General features: G+C 42.3%; 1 protein-coding gene across 1 annotated transcript in view; it reads right to left on the bottom strand.

Annotated features, from left to right (window-relative positions):
* Positions 1-7,965: 7,965 nt before the first annotated feature.
* Positions 7,966-21,415, bottom strand: part of Micu2 (mitochondrial calcium uptake 2) — a 79,929-nt gene continuing 66,479 nt past the window's right edge. The window contains exons 8-12 of the mRNA XM_034497984.2: positions 17,241-17,338; positions 14,400-14,571; positions 10,789-10,897; positions 10,257-10,414; positions 7,966-8,938 (exon numbers count right to left, since the gene is read on the bottom strand). Of these exons, the coding sequence (XP_034353875.1) occupies positions 8,834-8,938; positions 10,257-10,414; positions 10,789-10,897; positions 14,400-14,571; positions 17,241-17,338 (642 nt within the window). The 3' untranslated portion in view covers positions 7,966-8,833. The remainder of the gene's footprint in view (positions 8,939-10,256; positions 10,415-10,788; positions 10,898-14,399; positions 14,572-17,240; positions 17,339-21,415) is intronic.

Raw genomic sequence — 21,415 nt, 5'->3', positions numbered from 1 at the left:
GAAAGCAAAGCAGAGTGGACCTGTTGCCATGGACACTGAGAGGTGCAGGTGGGGAGTGCTTCAGGAGGTGGCAGAAGAGGCTATTAAAAGTCCCAAGTAGTCCTACATCCTGTCTATGCTGACTCCCTTTGGGGGACCCTTAGGTGGGATACACACTCCGCTGTAATGATTCAGCTAAAAACAGCTACTTTTCCTAGATCCTAAGATACTGAAGAAGGAACTACACCTGGTTTGCTTACCACTGTGAACCTAGCACAATGTCAGGCACATAAAAGACATCACATGATAGTCATTGAACAATGCAAATAAATTCATAAGTGATACAAAATTAGGGAGGTCCATGCTTTCCTTATGAAAATTTTTAATCTTATAATTTCAATCATTGAGATCTTGTATATGATTTAATTATCATCTTGATATATAATGTAGGATCACCTGAGATGAGAGTCTCTGAGTAATTGTTAGATCAGATTGGCCTGTGAGCATGCCTGTGAAGACTGTCTTAATATATGGGAGAAGACCCAGCCCACCATGGACAGCACCATTCCCTAGGAAGGGGTCCCTGAACTGAGTAAGAGGGGAAAAGTGGAGCTAAACCAGTCAATCAAGCAACGGCATGCATGCAGTCACCTCTTTCTGCTTTTGACTGTGGATGTGACGTGAACTGGTGACTTCCCTGAGATGGACTGTAACACGGAATTGTGGGCATACATAAACTCTTCCTCCCCTAAATTGTTTTTTTTTTCCCCAGGTCATTTTATCACGGCAACAGAATTGAAACTAGGACCATTATCCTCCATTGTGTTATTAGAATACTATTGTGTTAACTTTACATTTTCAAATAGAAGAGACATTTGTGACTAGAGATTGAACTGTGTAGTAGAGACTGGTGGGGCTTGTTGTTGTTTGTGGTGCAGGTGGTGGAACCCAAGCCTTGAAAATGCTAAGCAAGTACTCTACTATTAAGCTTCATTCTAAGCCCTAGAGCACAGTTAAGGTTAAATTGACTTTCAAGTCTGTGTTCAGGTTTTCAGTTGCCATACTGAGGTATTGAAGAAGCTGGAAACGGGGAGCCTGAGGATAATTCTCCTAGCTACATCACTGCAGAGGGCATCATGGAAGGAATGCATATGAAAGGGAGATCCAGTAGCCAGGCAGCATGCCTGAGTGATTTAGACTCTAAACACATTATCTTATAACTATTTACCTTCACGAGGACTCCATCAGAGAACCACAAGATATTTTAGTTCTTTCTGAAGGCCCCAGCCCCCACCCCCATCTCATCTCAGTGACCTAGCTTTCTCCTGTTAGTCCCACATCTTCTGAATCCTACTACCTTTAAACACTACCTCACTGGGGGCCAAGCTTCTAACATGCATGTTTGGGGATGTCACCAAAACCATAACAAGGTCTTTAAGGGCTTAGTAGGAAAAACACAGATTTTAGAATCAGATACTTGGGTTCAAGTCTCAACTTCATCTTTTATTTGCCATAGGATGTTGCAGGTTGTCTATCACCCTCAGACTCAGTTCTCCTACTATATAATAAGTGCCATTTTCATAGCATTTGCTATGGGGATTGAGTGAAATTTTATGCATAATACATGTATATATGGGTAGGTTTGGTAAGAAATAAGTAGCTGGGCATGGTGGTATACACGCTTAATCCCAGTTCTCAGGAGACAGAGGCAGGCAGACTTGCCAGTTCAAGGCCTGGTCTATAGGAGTGAGTTCTAGGACAGTGAGGGCTACATAGACTCTGTCTCAACAAACAAACAAAAACAAAATAAAAAATTCTTTCATACAGAATTCACAGCAAGGCACAGAATATGTCAAAGGCCAACTGAAAGAAAATACTTCAGTGGCTTTGGACTTGCCACACCTTGCTGAATGGTTACAAGCTCTCAGAAGAAAGAGCAGCTGCTGTTGGGTGAAGAGGAAGGAAATGAACCGTGGCCTCTGTTCTCTGTGTGGTGGTTTGAATGAGAATGGTCCTCAAATGCTCCTAGAACTATTTGGAAGTGATTAGGGAGTGTGGTCTCACTGAACTAGGTGTGTTGCTGGGCTCTGGCTTTGAGGTTTCAAAAGCTAGCCCACTCTGAGTATTCTCTTTCTCCCTTCTTTGTGGTGTGTCTCAAGAGCTCTTAGCTAGCTGCCTGCCTGCCTGCCTGCCCGCCTGCTGCCATGCTTTGCACCATGGGGTCATAAACTCTAACCCTATGGAAGTTTAAGGCCCAAATAAACATTTCTTTTTGCAAGTTGACTTGGTCGTGGTGTCTTATCACAGCAATAGAAAAGTAATTAAGACAGCCCTCCCTCTAGATAGGAATCTATTTTTATTTCCTGGCACAGGGCCATTGTATGAGAGTACACATTAAATATAATAGCAGAGCTGGAGAGATGGCTCAGTGGTTAAGGGCACTTGGCTGTTTTTCCAGAGGACCTGGGTTAAATTCTCAGCACCCATACTGCAGCTCACAGCTGTCTGTAACTCCAGAATTCAACACAGACACACATGCAGGCAAAACACCAATGCACATTAAAATAAATAAATTAATTAAAAAAGCATAACAGAAAATTTGATTAAAAAAGAAGTGTTTAAAATAGGTGTTAGGGAATTTTAATCAAAGAGAGCACTGGAGTAACACAGAGAAATTGTTGCTGGAAGCAGCTATCATGTTCGGGGCCTGAGCATAAAGGCAAGAGGTTAGAGTTATTGCAATCTAGAAGCTTGAAGGAACCGTCCTACATGCTTAGGAAAGGATGCCTGGAGGCAGAGACTTTGGGGCTAGAGAGAGCACAAACAATGAAGCTGGTTCTAGGCTTGCCAAAAAACAAAACAAAACAAAACAGCCAGAGACTGGTACTGCAGGGATGCAGGGATGAAGGCTGAGGCTGGAGATATCACAGGGCTGTCTTCCAACACCAGGCTTGGAGCATCCCTTGTACTGCTCACTGTGGGCAGAGGTCAGGATGCTGCCAGTAGGTAAAGGCAACCAGCATCCCCAGGTCACTGCCTTGCATCACAGAGCCCACTGTGTGTGGAAAAAGGATGCTGGAACAGTGAGACAGACAATACCTTTGCCATCTGCAGGATCCTTCAACTTTATTATTCACTGTCTTAATTCGTGTTTCTATTGCTGCAATGAAACGCTATGACCAAGAGCAAGCTGGGAGGAAAGGGTTTATCCAGCTTACATTTACGCACTGCTGTTTATTAGGATAGGAACTCAAACAGGGCAGGAACCTGGAGCTGATGCAGAGGCCATGGAGGGGTGCTGCTTACTGACTTGCTCAGTCTGCTTTCTTGTAAGAACCCAGGATCACCTGCCCAGGGACAGCACCATACACAATGGTCTAGGTGCCCCTCCACGATCACTGATTGAGAAAGTGCTGTACAGCTGGATCTTAAGAAGGCATTTTCTCAGTTGAGGTTCCCTTCTTTCAGGTGAGTCAAGCTTGTGTCAAGTTGACATGAGACTAGCCCAGTACGCCCTCTCACACTTTAAGTGGTGGCTAAGAATTCAATCATATAATCTATTTATCTGTTTTCATGGTATTGGATACTCATGTGATTTCCAGATTTTAGTATCTGAAATGATGCTGCAACCATCTTCCTTCTCTTTGGATAATAAACTTTTGTAGTTGGGGCTAGCTGACACAGTTATGATTCATATATTTGAGGAGAAAATATTCAGTTTTTCTTTTTCTGGGCCTTAGAATTAGTGTTTTTCTCACCATCAAATACTTCTCACAAACACTCTGCAAACTTGAGTGCTATAAGCAAAAAAACCCGTCATCTCTCATTTCACTCTCATGGAAGGAGGATTAATTCTACCAAAACAAAGGTGAGTACCTAGCAGGCACGTGGGTACGTGGGTACACCGTGTTAGTAAAGCTTTGGTGGTAATGCCTCTGAAGGAACCTCACCAGGCCAAGATTCATTTCCTTCATCTTCAAATACAGCGCATCGCCGGCAGCAGGCACACATTCTTCTGAGCACTGGTAAATACTCACCAGGGCGTGGCAGTCCATGGCCGCCTGCAGTTTCCTTTCAGACAGCCTTTGAGACAGTTTGTGCTTTGCTGTACATTCTTCTGTGCTGGTGCCTGGGCATGGTTCTGGGATGCAAGGGCGCCATCTTGTGGAACTTTCGTGTTGAATTCTTTTTCTTAGAAAGCGACTGCAGAGATACTGCAAGGGATTCCTGCGATCACTTTGTTGTTTTTGTCTCATCTACCCTATGGCACTGACGTGGTTGTACTGTCAATTTGCATTCTACATTTTGAGAACATGCATTCTTTCTTATGATGATTCTTAATGTGCCTACATTACAAATAATTTCAATTAAAAACATTTTTACTTATTATTTATTTATTTTGTGTATAGTTGCAGAGTCCATGTGGAGGTTACAAGGCAACTTTGGGGATTTAAGTTCTTTCTTTGGAATATGTGGGTCCCGAGGATTGAAATCAGGTCATCAGCCTTGGCAGCAAGAGCCTTTAGTCACTGAACCATCTCTGGGCTCCCGAAGTTTTATTTATTTTTGAGACAAGGCCTCTCTATGTAGTCCTGGCTGTCCTGGAGCTCTTTATGCAGACCAGGATGGCCTTGAACTCAAAGAGATCCATAGTGCATATGTATGTGGCAGTCAGAGGACACTTGTGGGAGTGTATGCTATCTTCCCACCAGGTGGGCTCCAGGGCTCCAGCTCAGATTGCCAGGCTTGATGGCAAGCACCTTTATCTGTTGAGCCCTGTCAGCAGCCATATTTGCTGCTTTACATAAATTATGGTTGTTACAGGTCTCACTTCCTACGTCTTCGGCTTATTGTACGGACACACATCCCTGCTGTTCAGTTCTCAGTGCTGTCTTCCTTGGCACAATTTATTTCCTTAGTGGTGGACACTGATGCAGGGAGTCCTGACAGGAAGGCCCTTGGAGCCACCCTTCGCACGTTAGCACGCTTCTCTGAGGGCACCTGTGCAGGAGGCAGGCTTGCTCTAACTTTCCTTAAGATTGCCAGTGTGTAGCCAGCAGACACAGGGGTCTTATTTTCCGAGTCCATGCTAACACTCACAGATCATATTCTATTTTTTGCCAATCTGATAAGTATGGATTGGTGTCTTGTCTTAATTTGTATGCTGTTCACTAATGAGCTCAGAACTTTCTTGGGGACTCAGGTCAATCTTTGTGCTCTCTCCCGTTTCAAGGTGAATGCAGTCATCAGCTGCTTTTCCTTTCCCTCTCTCTTCCTATGCTTTTCTCTCCTCCCCCTCCTGCACTTCCTGTTTCTATCCCTTCATTCCTGCTGCCCCTCCCTGTTTCTCTTCCCTTCCCTCTTCTGACATAGCATCTTACTTTTGCCTAGGTTTGCCTCAAATCCTTGAATACAAGTGTATCTTCTCCCCAGCTTCCCACATAGCTGAGAGATTATGAGTCTCCAACTGTGCCACGCCTCTTTGCTTGTTTCTCTACCAAGTTGTTAGATATTCTAGTATTTCAGAAATGTTATCTGGGAGCATACTTTCAATATAATTGTGCCTGAACTACTGGTAACATGTTGTTTTATTATTATTTTTGCAATTCATTTGTATTAGAGTTTTATCTTAAAAAATAAATGTGTAGCATGAGTCTTTAATCCCAGCACCCAGGAGGCAAAGGCAGGTAGATCTCTGTGAAATTCAAGCCAGCCTAGTCAAAATACTGAGTTCTAGAACAGCCAGTGAGACCCTGTCTGGAAAAAAACAAACAAAACACATATGTAGGAGCCAGTTCTCTCCTTCACTTTAGGTAAGATCTCTGTCTCTCATATGTTACATATGTGAAATCCTGTCTTTGCCTCCCATTTCAGGGAGGAATGCTGACATTACAGAGATGAGTCACCATATCCAGTCCTGTATGTGGTTCCAGAGAGTAAACCCATGGTATCAAGTCTCTGCAGCAAATGCTTTTACCCGCTAAGCTGCCTCACTGGTTCCTGTCCTTAGGATCTTAAATGCGCCCCCACCCCAAAGACTCACACGTTTAAAGGTTTGGTTATCATCTTGGTGCTGTTAGGATATAGTGAAGCCTTTAGAAGCCTCCTCCATGATGGACTATGATCTGTAGGTCATGGAAGCTGAATTCAACCCTTTCTTCTGCAAGTTGATTTAAGTCATGTTGTTTGTCACAGCACAGGAAACAAAGCAGAAGAGAGATTGGCACCAGGATCGTGGAGTACTGTTCTCACAGATCTGACAATGCTGCTTTTGGAAGGACTGGGGAAGGAATTTGGGGTTTTGAGCTAGAAAACAATTCAGTCCTCAAGCTCAGTGAGTTGTCACGGGAGCTTGGAAGATAGGAATACAGAGGGCAGGACAGACAACAGAGGCCTGCTTGTGAAGTTCCAGAGGGAGGCAAAAACCTTATAGAGCTATCTTTGTGACATTTTGAATTAAAAATCTGGGGTTTCCAATTAGGTGGAGCTGCGATTAGTAAGAGACCAGCACCACTGAGGTGTAATCTGGGAGGCATTTCCTCAGGGTCAGCACACAAAAGCTGTGGTCCAGAGAGGGATCAAAGCTGCATCTCAAGCTGGGGGTACAACTTCAGTCTTCCATGGAGCACTGATCTTGGTGGCACAAAAGCTGCAGGACAGAGGTGTCTACAGAGAGGCTTAGCACCATGAGAAGCCAGGGTGCCATCATGTCTTCTCGGGTGCGTGGTTCCACTTATACACTTATACAACTTCAAAGAATCATTCGTCCATGTTTTCGAATTTTGCTTGTGTGTGCATGACAAGTTCTTGCTGCTCTCTAACTGATGGTCCTCCTGCCTCTGCCTCCTAGGTTCTGGGGTTACAGGTATAAGCCAGCATGACTGCTTTAAATAGTTGTTACTAAGTTGTAGGAATTGTATTTTCTAGATGTTAGTCCTCCTTGGCTCTATGATTTGTAACCATTTCCTCTATTGTAAGAATTATGGTTTCTCTTTCTTGCTAGTGTCTTTTGAGCACAAGTTCTAACTCTGAGGAAGATCCCTTTGCATCATTTTTGTCTTGTTTTCTATTGTCTTTTCTTGTGCTTTTGGCATTGTATCTTAGACACCAGAAATAGGTCCAGTGTCATGAAGCTTTCTGTTTTCTTCCATTTAGTGCACTGATGCATTTGGAGTTGATTTTTTTTGCATATGGTAAAAGGTAAGGATTCAACCTCACTCTTTTTCATGTGGCTATCTAGTTTTCCTAGCACAGTTTGTTGAAAAAACAAGTGGCTTCTTTATTTAATGTTCTGGGCAGCCCTGCTGAAAATTATCTGACCACGTCTGCGAGGGGTCTCTACTGTAGTCCATTGGTCTTGCAGGTGTGTCCAACCTTTTGGAATTGAGATTCATCACTGTCATGTTTTTAGTCCCAGCGCTTGGGAGACAGAGGCAGATGTATCTCTGTGAATTCAATGGAGATCCTGGACTATATATTAAGGTCTAGGCCAGGCAGAGTAATATAGTGAGACCCTGTCTCAAAACAACCCCAGACCCAAAGTACAACAAGCCCCCTCCCCCCAATCTCATAATGTTTTATGATTTTTGGGTTGTTGTGACACTGTTTCCATGGAGACATGGACAAATATTTCACCAGATAAAGGACAGGGTGCTGGAGAGATGGCTCAAAAACTTAAAGCACTTGCTGTTCTTGCAAAGGACCTGGGTTTGGTTCCTAGCACCCACACAGTGTCTCACTATCCATAGGTACACACAAGGTATACATACATGTGTGTAGGTAAGATACTTATACACATAAAATAAAATAAATAAATCTGAAAAAAAAATGGATGACAGACTAAAGTATCAATATCACCCAAGTCTAGCTTGGTGAACTAATGGGTTCATTGTGATTACTTCAGAAACCTGGGGTTATTAACAGGAGCAGGGGCTTCCACATACACTTGTGCCCACCTGTATACACATACACAAACATGTACATACATTTCCACATACCATTATTTCATATTTATTTTATTGCAAACTACTTTAGAGTACCATATTGAATATTTCCCAAACCCAAGGTACCTTACCTTATAAAGCCTTGATATGATCACTGTATGTGTGTGAATGTGTGTATTTGTGTGTGCAGGAGTGGCTGGAGATGGAACTCAGCCTGCTGCTTGTTAGGAAATATGATACCCAGTTGTATCCTATGCTGGCTGAGCCCCCTCACCTATGTGTCTGGGAGAGGACACTGTATTTATATTTCAAAAGCATGGAACATTTAAAAAGAACTTTTTTTTTTTTGTATCAACGTAAATACTTTATCCTGCTTCCAGACAGGACACTGTCACTCACAGGCAGGGAGCAAAGAAACCCTGGAGTGAGCGTCTAACTGCAGCTACTCCCTAGGCCATTACAGCTTCTGGGACCAATGCTTGTCTTGGAAGTGAAGTCCCTTCCCTGATTGACTGGTTTAACCCTCCAGAAAGCACACTTTGCACACAGGCCTTAACAGAGCAGTGTGTCTTTTCATAAAGGAATACTCTGTGTAATGAAAATTCAGCAAGAAATTACGGAGTCAGAGAAGGTGAGATGGCTTTATCAGGCAAAGGCACTTGATGCCAAAGCTCATGACCTGAGTTCCAACTGGGACTCCCATGGTAGACAAGAGAACCGGCTCCCACAGGTTGGCCTTGGACTTCCCACTGTGGCACACACTTATTCACCTCCCCCAATCCCTCCAAAATTACCAGAAATGAGCACATGGCATCTTTACACTTCAAAGCAACTCAATAAAGACGTATAGAAAAACAGCTAATTCTCTGAAAAAATGCATCTGGCATCCTGAACTATATCTTCTCGTTCCCTTAGAAGGGGCCCTTGGCAGCCTGTTTCCAGGCTTCCTTTACTCCCTTGATGCTTTCCTTCTTCACGCACTTCCAGTATTCCTGCACACTCTGCTGCTGTGACACCTGTGATTGGAGAGAAAGATCAGCAGTCATGGGTGTTCTGGCTAGGCTCAGCTCCGTGCCCCTGACAGTCCTGTTTGTCGCCTTCCCACACTTCTCTGAAGAATGCTGAAGGTGGTCTATGCTGCTGAATGCATGTAATGAAAACTGTGGCTATTAATTTCCCTCAGATTCCATGTGCGGTGGGAATTTTTGTAGATGAATTTTGTTCTAAGTTGTTATGAATACATGCATCACATTCTCGATTACCCCTCTTTCCTGTCTCTCATCCTAACTCCCCACTATCTGTGTAGAGGCTAATGCAAACAAAATTCTGAGCTTTGCTTGTCCCTCAGTCAGAGCCCAGCACATGACTGTGAGCAGCCATGATGTGTGCTGAGAATTCTGTGTGCTTTCTATGTAGTTCCCAATGTAGCTATTGTTGGTAGAATCTATTAGTTTAGTTATATAGATGAGGTATCTGAAGCACAGCAGAACTAAGTGGCTTTTCAATTGTCATTAATTAATACCCAGGAGGGCAGGATTTGAACCTGGAGATGGGTATGGAGTCCAAGGCCAGATCCAAAGTCAGACCCTAGGCTGATTTCTGAATTTAATCAGATTTTTGTATGTGTATGTGTGCACACAAATATACAAGTTTGTGTGTATGCATGTATGTCTAAAGTGTATGTGCATGCATGTGCACAAATATGTACAGTGACATATTTGGTGGGAGGATAGCCTTGGGTGTCATTTTCTGGCTTGAAGCTCAGAAAGCAGGCTAGTCTGGTGAGCTGGCAACCCCACAGCTCCACTGTCTCTGTCTCCCCAGAACTGAGACTCTATGCACTGCCACCAAGCACATGCCGCCATGCCTATTATATGTATGGGGTCTGGGTGTTGAACTCAGGTCCTCACTAACTGATGTTTCCCCAGACTCAGGTTATTTTTAAAGCAAAGAAAATACTAAACATCATTCTTTGTAAAAGAAAGTTCAGTGTTTTTGTTGTAGTTTATAATCCTGGTATAAATGATTAAGATTCCACTTAACATATTACATTTGCCCTAATTCTAGGTTTAATATCACTGTTACTAAGATGTTAAAAACCACAGTTTAAAAAACAAAACAAGCTGGGTGGTGGTGGCGCACGCCTTTGACCCCAGCACTTGGGAGGCAGAGGCAGGCGGATTTCTGAGTTTGAGGCCAGCCTGGTCTACAGAGTGAGTTCCAGGACAGCCAGGGCTACACAGAGAAACCCTGTCTTGAAAAACCAAAAAAAGAAAAAAAAACCCAAAAAAAACCCAAAAACAAACAAACAAAACAAAACTCAAGATGTTTTACCCATAAACCTCGATGCATCCTGTTTTTCAGTACCCCAAGAAACTCGCCGTGGCTGAGGCACTCATCCCCGTCCAGGTCAAAGATCTTAAAGACAGTGTCCAGAAGGTTGTCTGAGAGCTCTTGGCCAGTCGCCACCTTCACAGCTCTCTTGAACTCCGCTAAAAATCAAAACAAGAAACTGCCAATCAAGCAGGTGACTCAGTTCAAGTGGACCTAATCCACACTATATATTGGGACATAAACACAGAAATACCCACAGGAATGTGTTCAAACCCTGCATTCAGCTAAGACGAATCACGGAAGCAAAGGGAGTCATTTCACCTTAATCATGGCTCCCAGTAACACGGTCAATCCCGCTTCCTTCCCCCTTTTTGAGAACAAGAAAATAAAAGCAAATAAAGTAACTCTTGAGTAAGTGAATTGAGAACAACCAAGAAGTATTACCTCACTGCTAACCATCTCCTGATCACCATCGTCTACTGAATAGTGAAACTACTTAGAGACAATAGAAATTAAATGATTTGTATCTTACCCAGCCTCACAGGTCGATGAGCTAAACTAAACATTTGCATAGCGATAGCAAAGTCTTCCAAATGCGTTGTAAAATGGCAAAAGGACTTGAACTCGTCCAGACTAATGCTCTAATAAAAATAAAAGTTTTAAAATTACAATTTTATATATACATCAAAATCGTATTAGTGGTAAGTCTTCTATCCTAAAGCTTATGAACTCATCTCTAGGCAAGTTGATAACTATTGAAGACACACAATAAGACTAGCTTCTAGGGCTGAGGCGGGTCCACATGCCTGTGTGGACCTGTCCAAGTTCCCTTTCTCATTCTGAAGATGAGAATCTTCTAGCCCTCTTGTAAGGAGGCTGCGGAGTAAAGTGAGGTCATGGGTGGGCTGTATTCCTGAAAGGCTGACGTCTAAGGGGTGCTGCTTACTTGCTTGGTTCTCACGGTTTGCTCAGTCTGCTTTCTTATAGAACCCAGGACCACCAACCCAAGGGTGGCAACACCCATAATGGGCTGGGCCCTTCCCCAACAATCATTAATTAAGTAAATGCCCTACAGGCTTGCCTACAGTCTGATCTCATGGAGGCATTTTCTTACTTGAAGCTCCCTCCTCTCAGATAACTTTTGCTTGTGTCAAGCTGATACAAAATCATCCAGCACAGATCTTTTTCCCACATATCTGGTGGGCTGTAGGGCTGCCGGGTGGCCTCTTGCTGTGGGAGACAACACTTCTTAAAAATATCTTTTCAACAGAGGCACAATTGCCTTTTTTGGTTCCTGAACATCTTTCCAAGGATGTATGTATCATGAGAAGCCTTGAATATACAGTGTTTTCCCCAGACAGAGGACAACTTTGCTTCCTGCCACACACTGGAAACAATGCTTCCTTCTGCAGCAAAGGTCAGGACACCTTGCTTCCTGCCTCTTCTGAAAGACTAATTGGTTTGGCTGTGTATGACCACACAGAAGCTTTCCTCTGGGACTCTCAGAGTAGCTATTATGGGCAAGGGGAAACTAGCCCAAACAGGATGCTCATGCTATTGCTGTTATGAGTATTAGTTTTTTTGTTGTTGGTTTTTGTTTGTTGGCTCTGACCCAATAATCTATTATCTTCTGTAAGCATCCATTAAATTGTGCAGGATAATTTGGAAACAGATAAAGGTTTCAGATACTTTATAGTGATCAACATACTGGCCTTTAAAGCTCTCAGATACTGAATAGAAAGTCTCTGATTCTTGTGTTTCATAGTCACAGATTTGAAAAGAATCTATTACATCCTAATTTGCTGCAGCTGTCAACCTGACACAGTCCAGGAGAAACATTTATGTGCATAACATCTGAGTTCCTATTTTCTAATACTAGAAACATCTCTAGAATCACAGAAGTTTTCTTTGTATCTAAGCAAGGTTGTAACTTTTCCTTGTTTTTAATTTTAAAATTTTTGTTTTTAGAGACAGGGTTTCTCCGTGTAACCCTGGCTGTTCTGGAGCTTGCTCTGTAGACAAGGCTAGTCTTGAACTCAACATCTATCTGCCTCTGTCTCTGGAGTGCTGGGATTAAAGAAATGTACCATCGTTGTAAACATTTTTTTTTTTTAAATTTTAAAATTAAATTCATTTGTAATCATGTATTTCTTTTGCAATTATCAATGGCATTGCCTTTCTGGGTGTGGTGGCACATTGGAGACTGAGGCAGGAGAATCAGGAATTCAAGGCCTGACTGTACTGCACTGTGATACCTTGTCTCCAGAGGAGGAAAAGGATCACCCATATTTTCTCTTTCCCTTTCATTAGGAATAGCGTTTAAAGGCTGGAGAGACAGCCTAGTAGTTACTAACATTGGCTGCTCTTGCAGAGGAGCTGTGTTTGATTCCCAGCACCTACATAGAGTGGGTTGCATCTTCCTGAAACTCCAGTTCCAAGGAATCTGACATGCTCCTCTGGCCTCTGTGAGCATTTGCACACATGTGATTCATACAACTACACACTCTCTCACACACACGGACATACTCATAAATAAATACAAAACAAAGACAAAGGGTTCATAATCTAAAAAGTAGAAATAGCTTTTAAGATCTTATATAAACATATTTGTTCACACCAAAAACATTTTGCTTACATAAAATTACAAAGGGTGGAAAAAGACAATGAGCGTGGGGTCTCAGCTGCTTTGGGAAGCTGAGTATAGTAGTATCTAATTAAATATTTAAACTGATCCCTGGTCGTTCCTTGCCATCTGCCCTGTTCTGGGTTCTTAAATGAAAGACACACACATAGATTTTATATTTTGATATGTCTAAAACAGCTCAATGGCTGGGTCATTTCCTAACCTCCATTTAGCTAATCCACCTCCCTCTGATAATCCTGAGTTAGTATTTATTAAATCCTATATTTCATCTTTGCTGCCCTGGATCCAGCTGGACAGCATCCCCCTCCACTTACTTGGGCTACAGCCTCTGTCTGCCCTGCCCAGCCATTGGCTGCTGGCATCTTTATTTACCAATCACAACCAACTGGGGGCAGAGTCCCTTGATGTCTTATGTGTGGATGTGTAGATTCCCATGTAAGCAATTTTGGGGGATCCAAATTAATATAAGAATAGAAACAGGCACAGCTGAGGTGAAAGACCATTTGAAACTCCCAAGTATAAGATCAGTTCACACAATATGGCAAGAAACTTATTTAAAACAAACAAAAATAAAACAAACACCACTTAAAATTCACACACAGTTTATAGAACTGTTTGTGAAGGGTTAGGAGGTGTGGCTTATTGGAGGAGGTGTGTCATACTTTGAGGTCTCAAAGGACTGCCATTCCCAGTGTGCTTGTCTGGCTCCTGCCTTTGGATTAAGATGTGAGCTCTCAGCTGTTCCTGACTCCATGCCTTCTCTTTGCTGTCAGGAGCCATTCTGCCTGCTTCTGTGAAAGCCTGTCTGTGAGGCAGAGTCAAGTCAGGCCAGAGTGGATTTCCTGGCCTGCTGACACATGGGACGGCAAGAGGGGATACACTTGATGCTCAAGGCGAGGGAGGGGCTGAATGTTCTGTTAATTTTGGAGGAAGGGGCAGGGAGGAAGAGGGAGGCCTCCAGATGGGTATAGATATTGAATGTATGTCAGCCATTGTCTCTGCTGGCTTGTAACTTTGTTTCCCTCGATGATACTGTAAAGTACATAAAGCCTAAGAGAATTAAACTTGAGGCTGCTGCAGTACTGACTGGACAGCCTTTCCTGATTTCTAGCCTTTGTCTCTGAGTCTTCTTTTCCATCTTTCCTATAATCCTAACTGCCCCCTCAGAGGACTGCTCAACTTTGTACCAGCCAGACCAGTACACTTTGTCACCATGGACTCTAATTCTCTGAAACCGTAAGCCCAAATTAAGTGTTTTCCTTTATAAGTTGCCTTAGGCATGGTGTTTTATCACAGCAACAGAAAGCAGGATAGACATGTACAAACCCCAGGATTGCTAGCTTGGACATTATCATTTTGCATCACACACACATCATGTTTTCTCACTTAAAATGTATACACAGGATAGTCTGAGTTACTTTAGAAGTTAATTTACTTGGTTATTTGAAATTACTAGTTTGTTTCATTTCTATCACACATGTAAGAAAAAGCATACCAACCTCTCCTACTGACAACTTTTCTCTCACATTTTTCCAGTAAATGTCTTTATTTTCGGTGTTAGTAAAGAAAAGTAGCCACTCTGCAAAGTCTTCTTTTCTCATGAAATTCAGACCTTTAGAAAACTGAAGGAATTCCATTTCTTGAACTTCTGTTTGTAAATTTTCCATAAATCTAAATATTAAAATAAGAAATTGGTATAAGCAGCTAGTGGCATTGCATCTTAACATTGTAAAATAAAAACAATGACTTTGAATGGCAAGCCTACAACTACATGACACTGTAGTCCTTTGGGCAACAGTGTGAATCTATAGTTTCAACGTTCCCTCCACCTTATAAAAATAAAGACAGCATAGTTCCTTAACCAAAGTTACAGCAATGGCTCTGTGGGAAGGTACAAGTTGAACAGATGTAAGGCTGACTTTGACTTTCTTGAACAAGAATCTAGAAAGGTCACACTAGGGTTTACTACCCAAGTCATGTGGAAGCATTGTGAGAATCCTAAATTTTCATGTGCTTCAATCTCCTTTAAATATATATATATACATATATATATATATATATATATGTATATATATACATATATATATATATAATTAAAAAATAATTTTATTTTTGTGTGTGTTACATCACAATTTAAAATGGGTGGAATATATCCATACGGGTTTCTCCAGTAGGAGAAAACCAGCATTGCTATTAGTTTGCTTTAGGATCTGTACTTTCCCCATAAACTTCAGCAGTGTGGAGGGGTGAATGGGTGAAAGCTTCTGTCTCTGTAAGGAGCCTGTTACCTACAACACTGACTTAATGTACTGATGCACAGGTTTTTCTGATGTTGTTTCTTTCTAGGTCAAAGCAGAATTTTGAATTTTGTCTAACTCTTGATGCATTTTGGGTTGAATTAATAATGAATAAAGAGAGATTTTACTGATATATTTTGCCTTTTGTTTGACTGCATTTTATTGTATTGTGTACTATGATAATAATAATTATTTTTTTGGGTGCTGTATGTGCATGTGTGTGTGTGTGTTAGTATGTGAGTATGGGTGCATATGTGTTAGTAACTGTATGAGTGCATGTGTGTTAGTAACTGTGTATGGGTGCATGTGTGTTAGTCTGTGTGTATGGGTACATGTGTGTTAGTCTGTGTGTATGGGTGCATGTGTGTTAGTTCATGTGTGAGAGTATGTGTGTGTTAGTATGTATGGGTACATGTGTGTTGGTGAGTGTGTATGGGTGTGTGTTAGTGAGTATATAGGTGCAGGTATATTAGTGTGTGTCTACCTCAGTCTCTTTTCCATCTTATTTTCTGAGTCAGTGTGTGTCTGCAGATTTTGTGGGTTTGGCTGGCAATACATCCTGGAACCCTTCTGAGTCTGCGCCCCCCCCCGCCCCCCCAGAGTTATAGGAATGTGCTGCCATGTCTGCTTTTACACATGGCTGCTGGTGAGCAAACTCAGGTCCTCATGTGTATAAAGCAAGCACTTAGCCGACTGAGCCATCTCCTCCGCCTCTCATCTGATTCATATTAGGATTATCAAAAGATGCTTTCCATGTAAATGAGTATGTAGCAAATAAAGAGACCTGGCACAACAATGAGCTGTGCTGTTCTTCTCATCTCTGTCTTCCGAGATGGAAGAAGGTGAGAGGTTGGAAGGCTGACTAAGGAAGTGCAGCAGGAGTAAAGAGGAGAAGTGGAAGAACCAGAGAGCAGCAGAAGGGAATTAGTATTTGGTGACCAACTGGACAGAGAGAATGGGAGAGAAATCAGAGCTAATGCCTTATTCTGAAGGGTATTGGTTACAGCACGCTTCTGCTCACTGGGGGCAGTTATGGAAGGGAAGAATACTTATCTCTCCTTGTACCTGAGGGCCTTTTAAAGAAAACCATCTGGAAAACGTACATGAGAACCTGAATACCTTCCTGGGCTGCAGCCCTCAGTGGGGCCTTTCTCTTCTATCTACTCTCAGCTTCTCACCTGGGGTAAAATCAGCAAGCACTCAGAGCAATGCAGCTGGGTGGGTGCATGTTTATCACACAGCTTGCAAAAGGGACTACACTTTGTGTTTGAGACATGTTCTGACATACAACAGCACATATGTGTATAAATACTTAGCAGTGAGCTGAGGAAGGTGCAGGTCCTCTGTCTTCCAAGTCCATCTTTTCCTGTGCATCTGATCTTTTTAGTACCTGTCTTAAGACTGTTTAACAGAGTGCTGCAGGAAGGCATGCTCTTGTAATCTCAGGGAGGAGAGGGCAAGCAGGGCTCCACTATGTCAGTACCTACACTAATTAGATAACCTATGTATTACTAGCCCAATTTTACAAAGGAATGAGTTGAGGGAAGTCAAATGAACTGCTTAAGGTCAGTGTTAGCATCAGGCTCTGCCTGAGACATGGAGCTGTCTGCTTCCCTGTGTACTGCTCTCGGGCTTTCACAGTATGGCTGCTGGGATGTGCATTTTTACTGCTGGGCCTCTGCACACCAGAGCTGAGTCCCCACATCTCAGATCAGTTCCAGTGCAGAGTAGATCCAGCTGAGATCAGCCAGGGCTGGCTCCAGCAGAGTGTGCTCAGGATATAGTGCATGATCCTTGTTGGGCTGGTTTGTTCTGTATTAAGAACAATGTAGCAGGGTGGTGGTGACACACACCTTTATTCCCGGCACTTGGGAGGCAGAGGCAGGCAGATTTTTGAGTTCGAGGCCAGCCTGGTCTACAGAGTGAGTTCCAGGACAGCCAGGGCTACACAGAGAAACCCTGTCTCGAAAAACAAAACCAACCAGCCAACCAACCAACCAACTAACCAACCAAAATTTCCCAAATAAATATCTTTATGTTTACCTTCGAAATTCTTTATAATGAAGTTTTTTTTCTCCTCTTTTTCCAAAGAAACGCACTTGAAGGGTTGTGTTAACTCCAGGCTCTTTCACTGTTGGTTCCTATTAAAAAAAAAAAAAAAAAAAAAAAAAAAAAAAAAAACAGAATCTGTGGGCAGGGGGTGGGGAAATAGCCACAAGTGTGTCCTGTAGGACAAGATGGGAAAGAGGGCAGTCTATTTGCTTATTATTTTTGCCTAACAGGACACATTTCCTCTCCCTTCCACTTAATATCCTTGGTCAGTAAGCCCCAGAGAAACTGGGAACAGAAAGAACATGCCTAAACAGGAAAAAACATACTAAATGGGTAAAAAAAAAAAAAAAAAAGTCTAGAAAGAGTTAAAGGTGCCCACCCCGTCTCCCTGGTGTGCGTTACCTCATCTGGCCTTCCACTGCTCCCTGAGGTGCTTCTGATACAGCTGCCAGAGGCTGGCTCTGCAGCCACAGCACGCTGGTCTGCAGTCTAACGCCCAATGCTCCTTCTGTCTCTAACCCTGTCCTCATGGCATCTCTGCTGACTTCTCCCGAATTCAGTGGCCGTACAGACAGGGTTATTATTGAGTTCTGTCAGCACCTCAGAAAACTTTTCTCCAGAACCCACCTGTTTAAAATAGGGGTTGTCTAATTCAGGCAAACAACGCCTGTAGGGCTCCCTGGTGCCCAGTGCCACATAGATATCATTATCTGTGAAAACGTCCTTATTCTCTCTTTCACTCAGTTTGGTTATAAACTAGAAATTTTAATTTTTAGATTCAAATTTCCATAGTGCTAAGGTTCTCCAGATCTAACAAAGCTAAGGGCATCTGCCTCAGGATTACAGAGGCAGTCAACTAAACAGCTAAATGGTGAGAGGCCTGATTAACTAAACGGCCAGAGGTTCTCAAGTTTAAGCTAAGAAGAAAACTCTTTCTTTTTTTTTTTTTTTGAGACAGGGTTTCTCTGTGTAGCCCTGGCTGTCCTGGAACTCACTCTGTAGACCAGGCTGGCCTTGAACTCAGAAATCCGCCTGCCTCTGCCTCCCAAGTGCTGGGATTAAAGGTGTGTGCCACCACCGCCTGGCAGAAAACTCTTTTATTAGAAAATTAGATAATATTTACTGATGAGATATTTAATAGTAGCTATTATGATTGTCCCAGGAATATGAAAGAATAATTCAACTTTATAAAAATATGATTGTTACTAATTTTGGAGTCTGTAAGCTGTCTATGGTTTTAGACAGAATGTTATTCTTTGACATTTCCTTCAGTATAGCTTCTATGTTTGACATTTGCCAAATATCAGACCAAATGTCAAAGCATAAATAATAAGTTTATGGTAGCCAAAAATTTTTTTATTAATTCTTTGAGAATTTTTTTTTTCTTTTCTTCCCTACTTTCCAAGACAGGGTTTGTCAGTGTAACAGCCCTGGTTGTCCTGGAACATGCTTTGTAGACCAGGCTGGCCTTGAACTCAGAGACTCACCTGCCTCTTCTCCTGAGTGCTGGGACTAAAGGTTTCTGTCACCACACCTGGCTTGAGAATTTCATGCCAAGTATTTTGATCATATTTGCTAACTCCTCTCTTGACACCCTGATAATTTTTTTCTAATAGACTTAGATTTAAGTCAGGCTGACTCCACATCTGCTTAGAGCCCCTGATTTCACTTTACAAGTCTATTTTAGCTTTTGCTCTTTTGAGAGAGGGTTTCCTGTAGTGAGGGTAACCTCTTTGATGTGGCAGTGCACACTGGACTGAAGCATGCTATGTAAGTCCTACCACTGAGCTGCATCTTCAGTCTCCTTGCTCATTTTCCTTTTTTAAAGATCTGTTTATGTATACGGGTGTTCTGAATACATGTATGTACACCAGAAGAGGGTATTGACTCTCATAGGCCTATAGTTATGGTTATGAGCCGTCATGTGGGTGCTGGGAATTGAACTCAGGACTCTGGAAGAGCAGCCAGTGCTTTTAACTACTGAGCTATCTCTCAAGCATCCCTTCCCCTGCCCCAGAGCCACCCTTGAGGTAAAGTCTTGCGTTGGAAATTTACCAAAACTGGCCTTGAACTCACAAATCTATTGGAGTCCTGAATTCTGAGATTTCTGGAGTGTAGCACTATTTTAGTAATTTAAATATATTTTGTTCTAAGCAAACAGTTAATTTCTAAGTTTCCATTCCTGTTTCAAGGAGTTTCTTATTTATGTATTAACACATATCTGCCTTCTGGTATGTGTGGTGTGTGCATGTGTGTATGTACATTCACATGTATGGACACAGGTGTATTTGCTGTGCATGTGTGGAAGCCCAAGCCTGATGTAGGAAGGAAATCCTTTTTGATTACTTTCCACTGCACTGACGCAGGGTCTCTATCTGGGCCCTGAGCTGTCAGAACCCCTGTATCTGCAGAGCTTTGATCACCGAGGCCCCTCCAGGTACCCAGCATCTATATAAGTTCAGTTCTTAGGGTTGCATACAAGTGCTTTAGGCACTGAGCCATTTCCCTACCTCTTAATTATTGTTATTTTTAACTGTGTGTGTGTGTGTGTGTGTGTGTGTGTATGTGTGAGTGTTTGTGTGTGTGTCACCTTAGGTGTCATATGTCAGGATATGGTCCACCTATTTGGAAACAAGGTCTCTCAGTGGCCCAGAGTTTACCAATTAAGTTAGATTAGCTTGCCAGAGAACCCTAAGGATACTCCTGTCTGCCTTCCCTTGCTGGGATTATAAGCATGCACTACTGACTCTAGCCTCTGTAAGGGTTCTGGGGACTGAGTTCGTGTCCTTGGGCTTCCAATACAAATGCTTTACCAAATGAGCAACCCTCCAGGCTGAACTCAATTAAAATAAAAATTTCTTTTTAAAAAGACAACTTTGGTATCAGATATTAAATTCTCTTCCATGGATTGGAGAGATGGCTCAGAGGTTAAGAGCACTGGCTGCTCTTCCAGAGGTTCTGAGTTCAATTCCCAGCAACCACATGGTGGCTTACGACCACTGGGATCTGATTCCCAATTTTGGCATGCAGGCATATATGCATGCAGAACCCCATATAGATAATAAATAATTTAAAATCCCTCTTTCATTGTGTTGTCTAGACACACAATGCTTCACATGCTACCGATGGAGGGAGGTGTCTTAGTTTTGAGAAGATCTCATTATCTAACCTTGGCTGGCCTAGAACTTGCTTTGTAGTCTAGGCTGGCCTTGAACCCACAGAGATCCACCTGCCTTTGCTTCCTCCTGAGTGTTCCTGACAGAGGCTGTGATTTTTAATAATGTATACAATTTGAAATTGATATGTTCTAAAGATGGAGTGATTCAAAAGTTTAAGAAAGTCTCACAAGATGGAGTTACAATTAATAGAATGTTGTCAGTTGAGATCTATTGGTATACACAACTGGTAGGACTGAAAACTCATTTGTGTCCCATATAATATACTGGTTAATATTTGTCACAGTTTGATAACCTTATCAATAGTCACACTCTTAGATCCAGCAATTTGAATTTCTGGTATGTCATTAGTAAAAATATAGTCATATGTATATAAAATAGTATAATCCCAGTGTTATTCCTTGTAGCCGTATGAACTATGAAATGATAGATATGTTAAATATTTCCCAAAAGATGAATGACAGCATAAATATTACAGCCATCCAACAATGTACTCTGAAGCCACAATGAGAATGAGATTCTGAGCTAGGGAGCTGGCTTGGTGTGGAAAGCACTTACCACACAAGTGTGAGGCCTGAGCTTAAAGTCTCAGAACTTACAGAGTCAGAAGCAGCAGCAGCACCTGTTTGTAATCTCAGTGCTCAGTGTGGAGGTGGGAGCTGAGACACGAGATCCTAACCAAGGCCAGCAGGGAGAGACACCTGAAGTTGTATCTGCTCTCCACACCTGTGCTGTGTGCACACACACCCCTCCCCCACTGCCACACAAATTAAGATGTAGTCTTTAGATATACTATAAAAATGATAAATGTGGAACAATACACAGTATACTATTGCTAATATAAGAACAAAAATCAAACTGTGTGGCTGTGACATAGCTGTAACCCTTGTGCTAGGGAGGCTGACAGGATTGCTACAAGTTCAAGGTTGGCCTGAGCTACAGAGTAAGACCTTGTCTCAAAGAAAAACAAAAGAAAACAGACCTCCACAT

The sequence above is a fragment of the Arvicanthis niloticus genome, chromosome 3, assembly GCF_011762505.2.
Source record: "Arvicanthis niloticus isolate mArvNil1 chromosome 3, mArvNil1.pat.X, whole genome shotgun sequence".
In the NCBI taxonomy this organism is placed as follows: Eukaryota; Metazoa; Chordata; class Mammalia; order Rodentia; family Muridae; genus Arvicanthis; species Arvicanthis niloticus.
The sequence above is the reverse complement of the archived record's forward strand: the minus strand, read 5'-3'. Positions and strand labels throughout refer to the sequence as shown.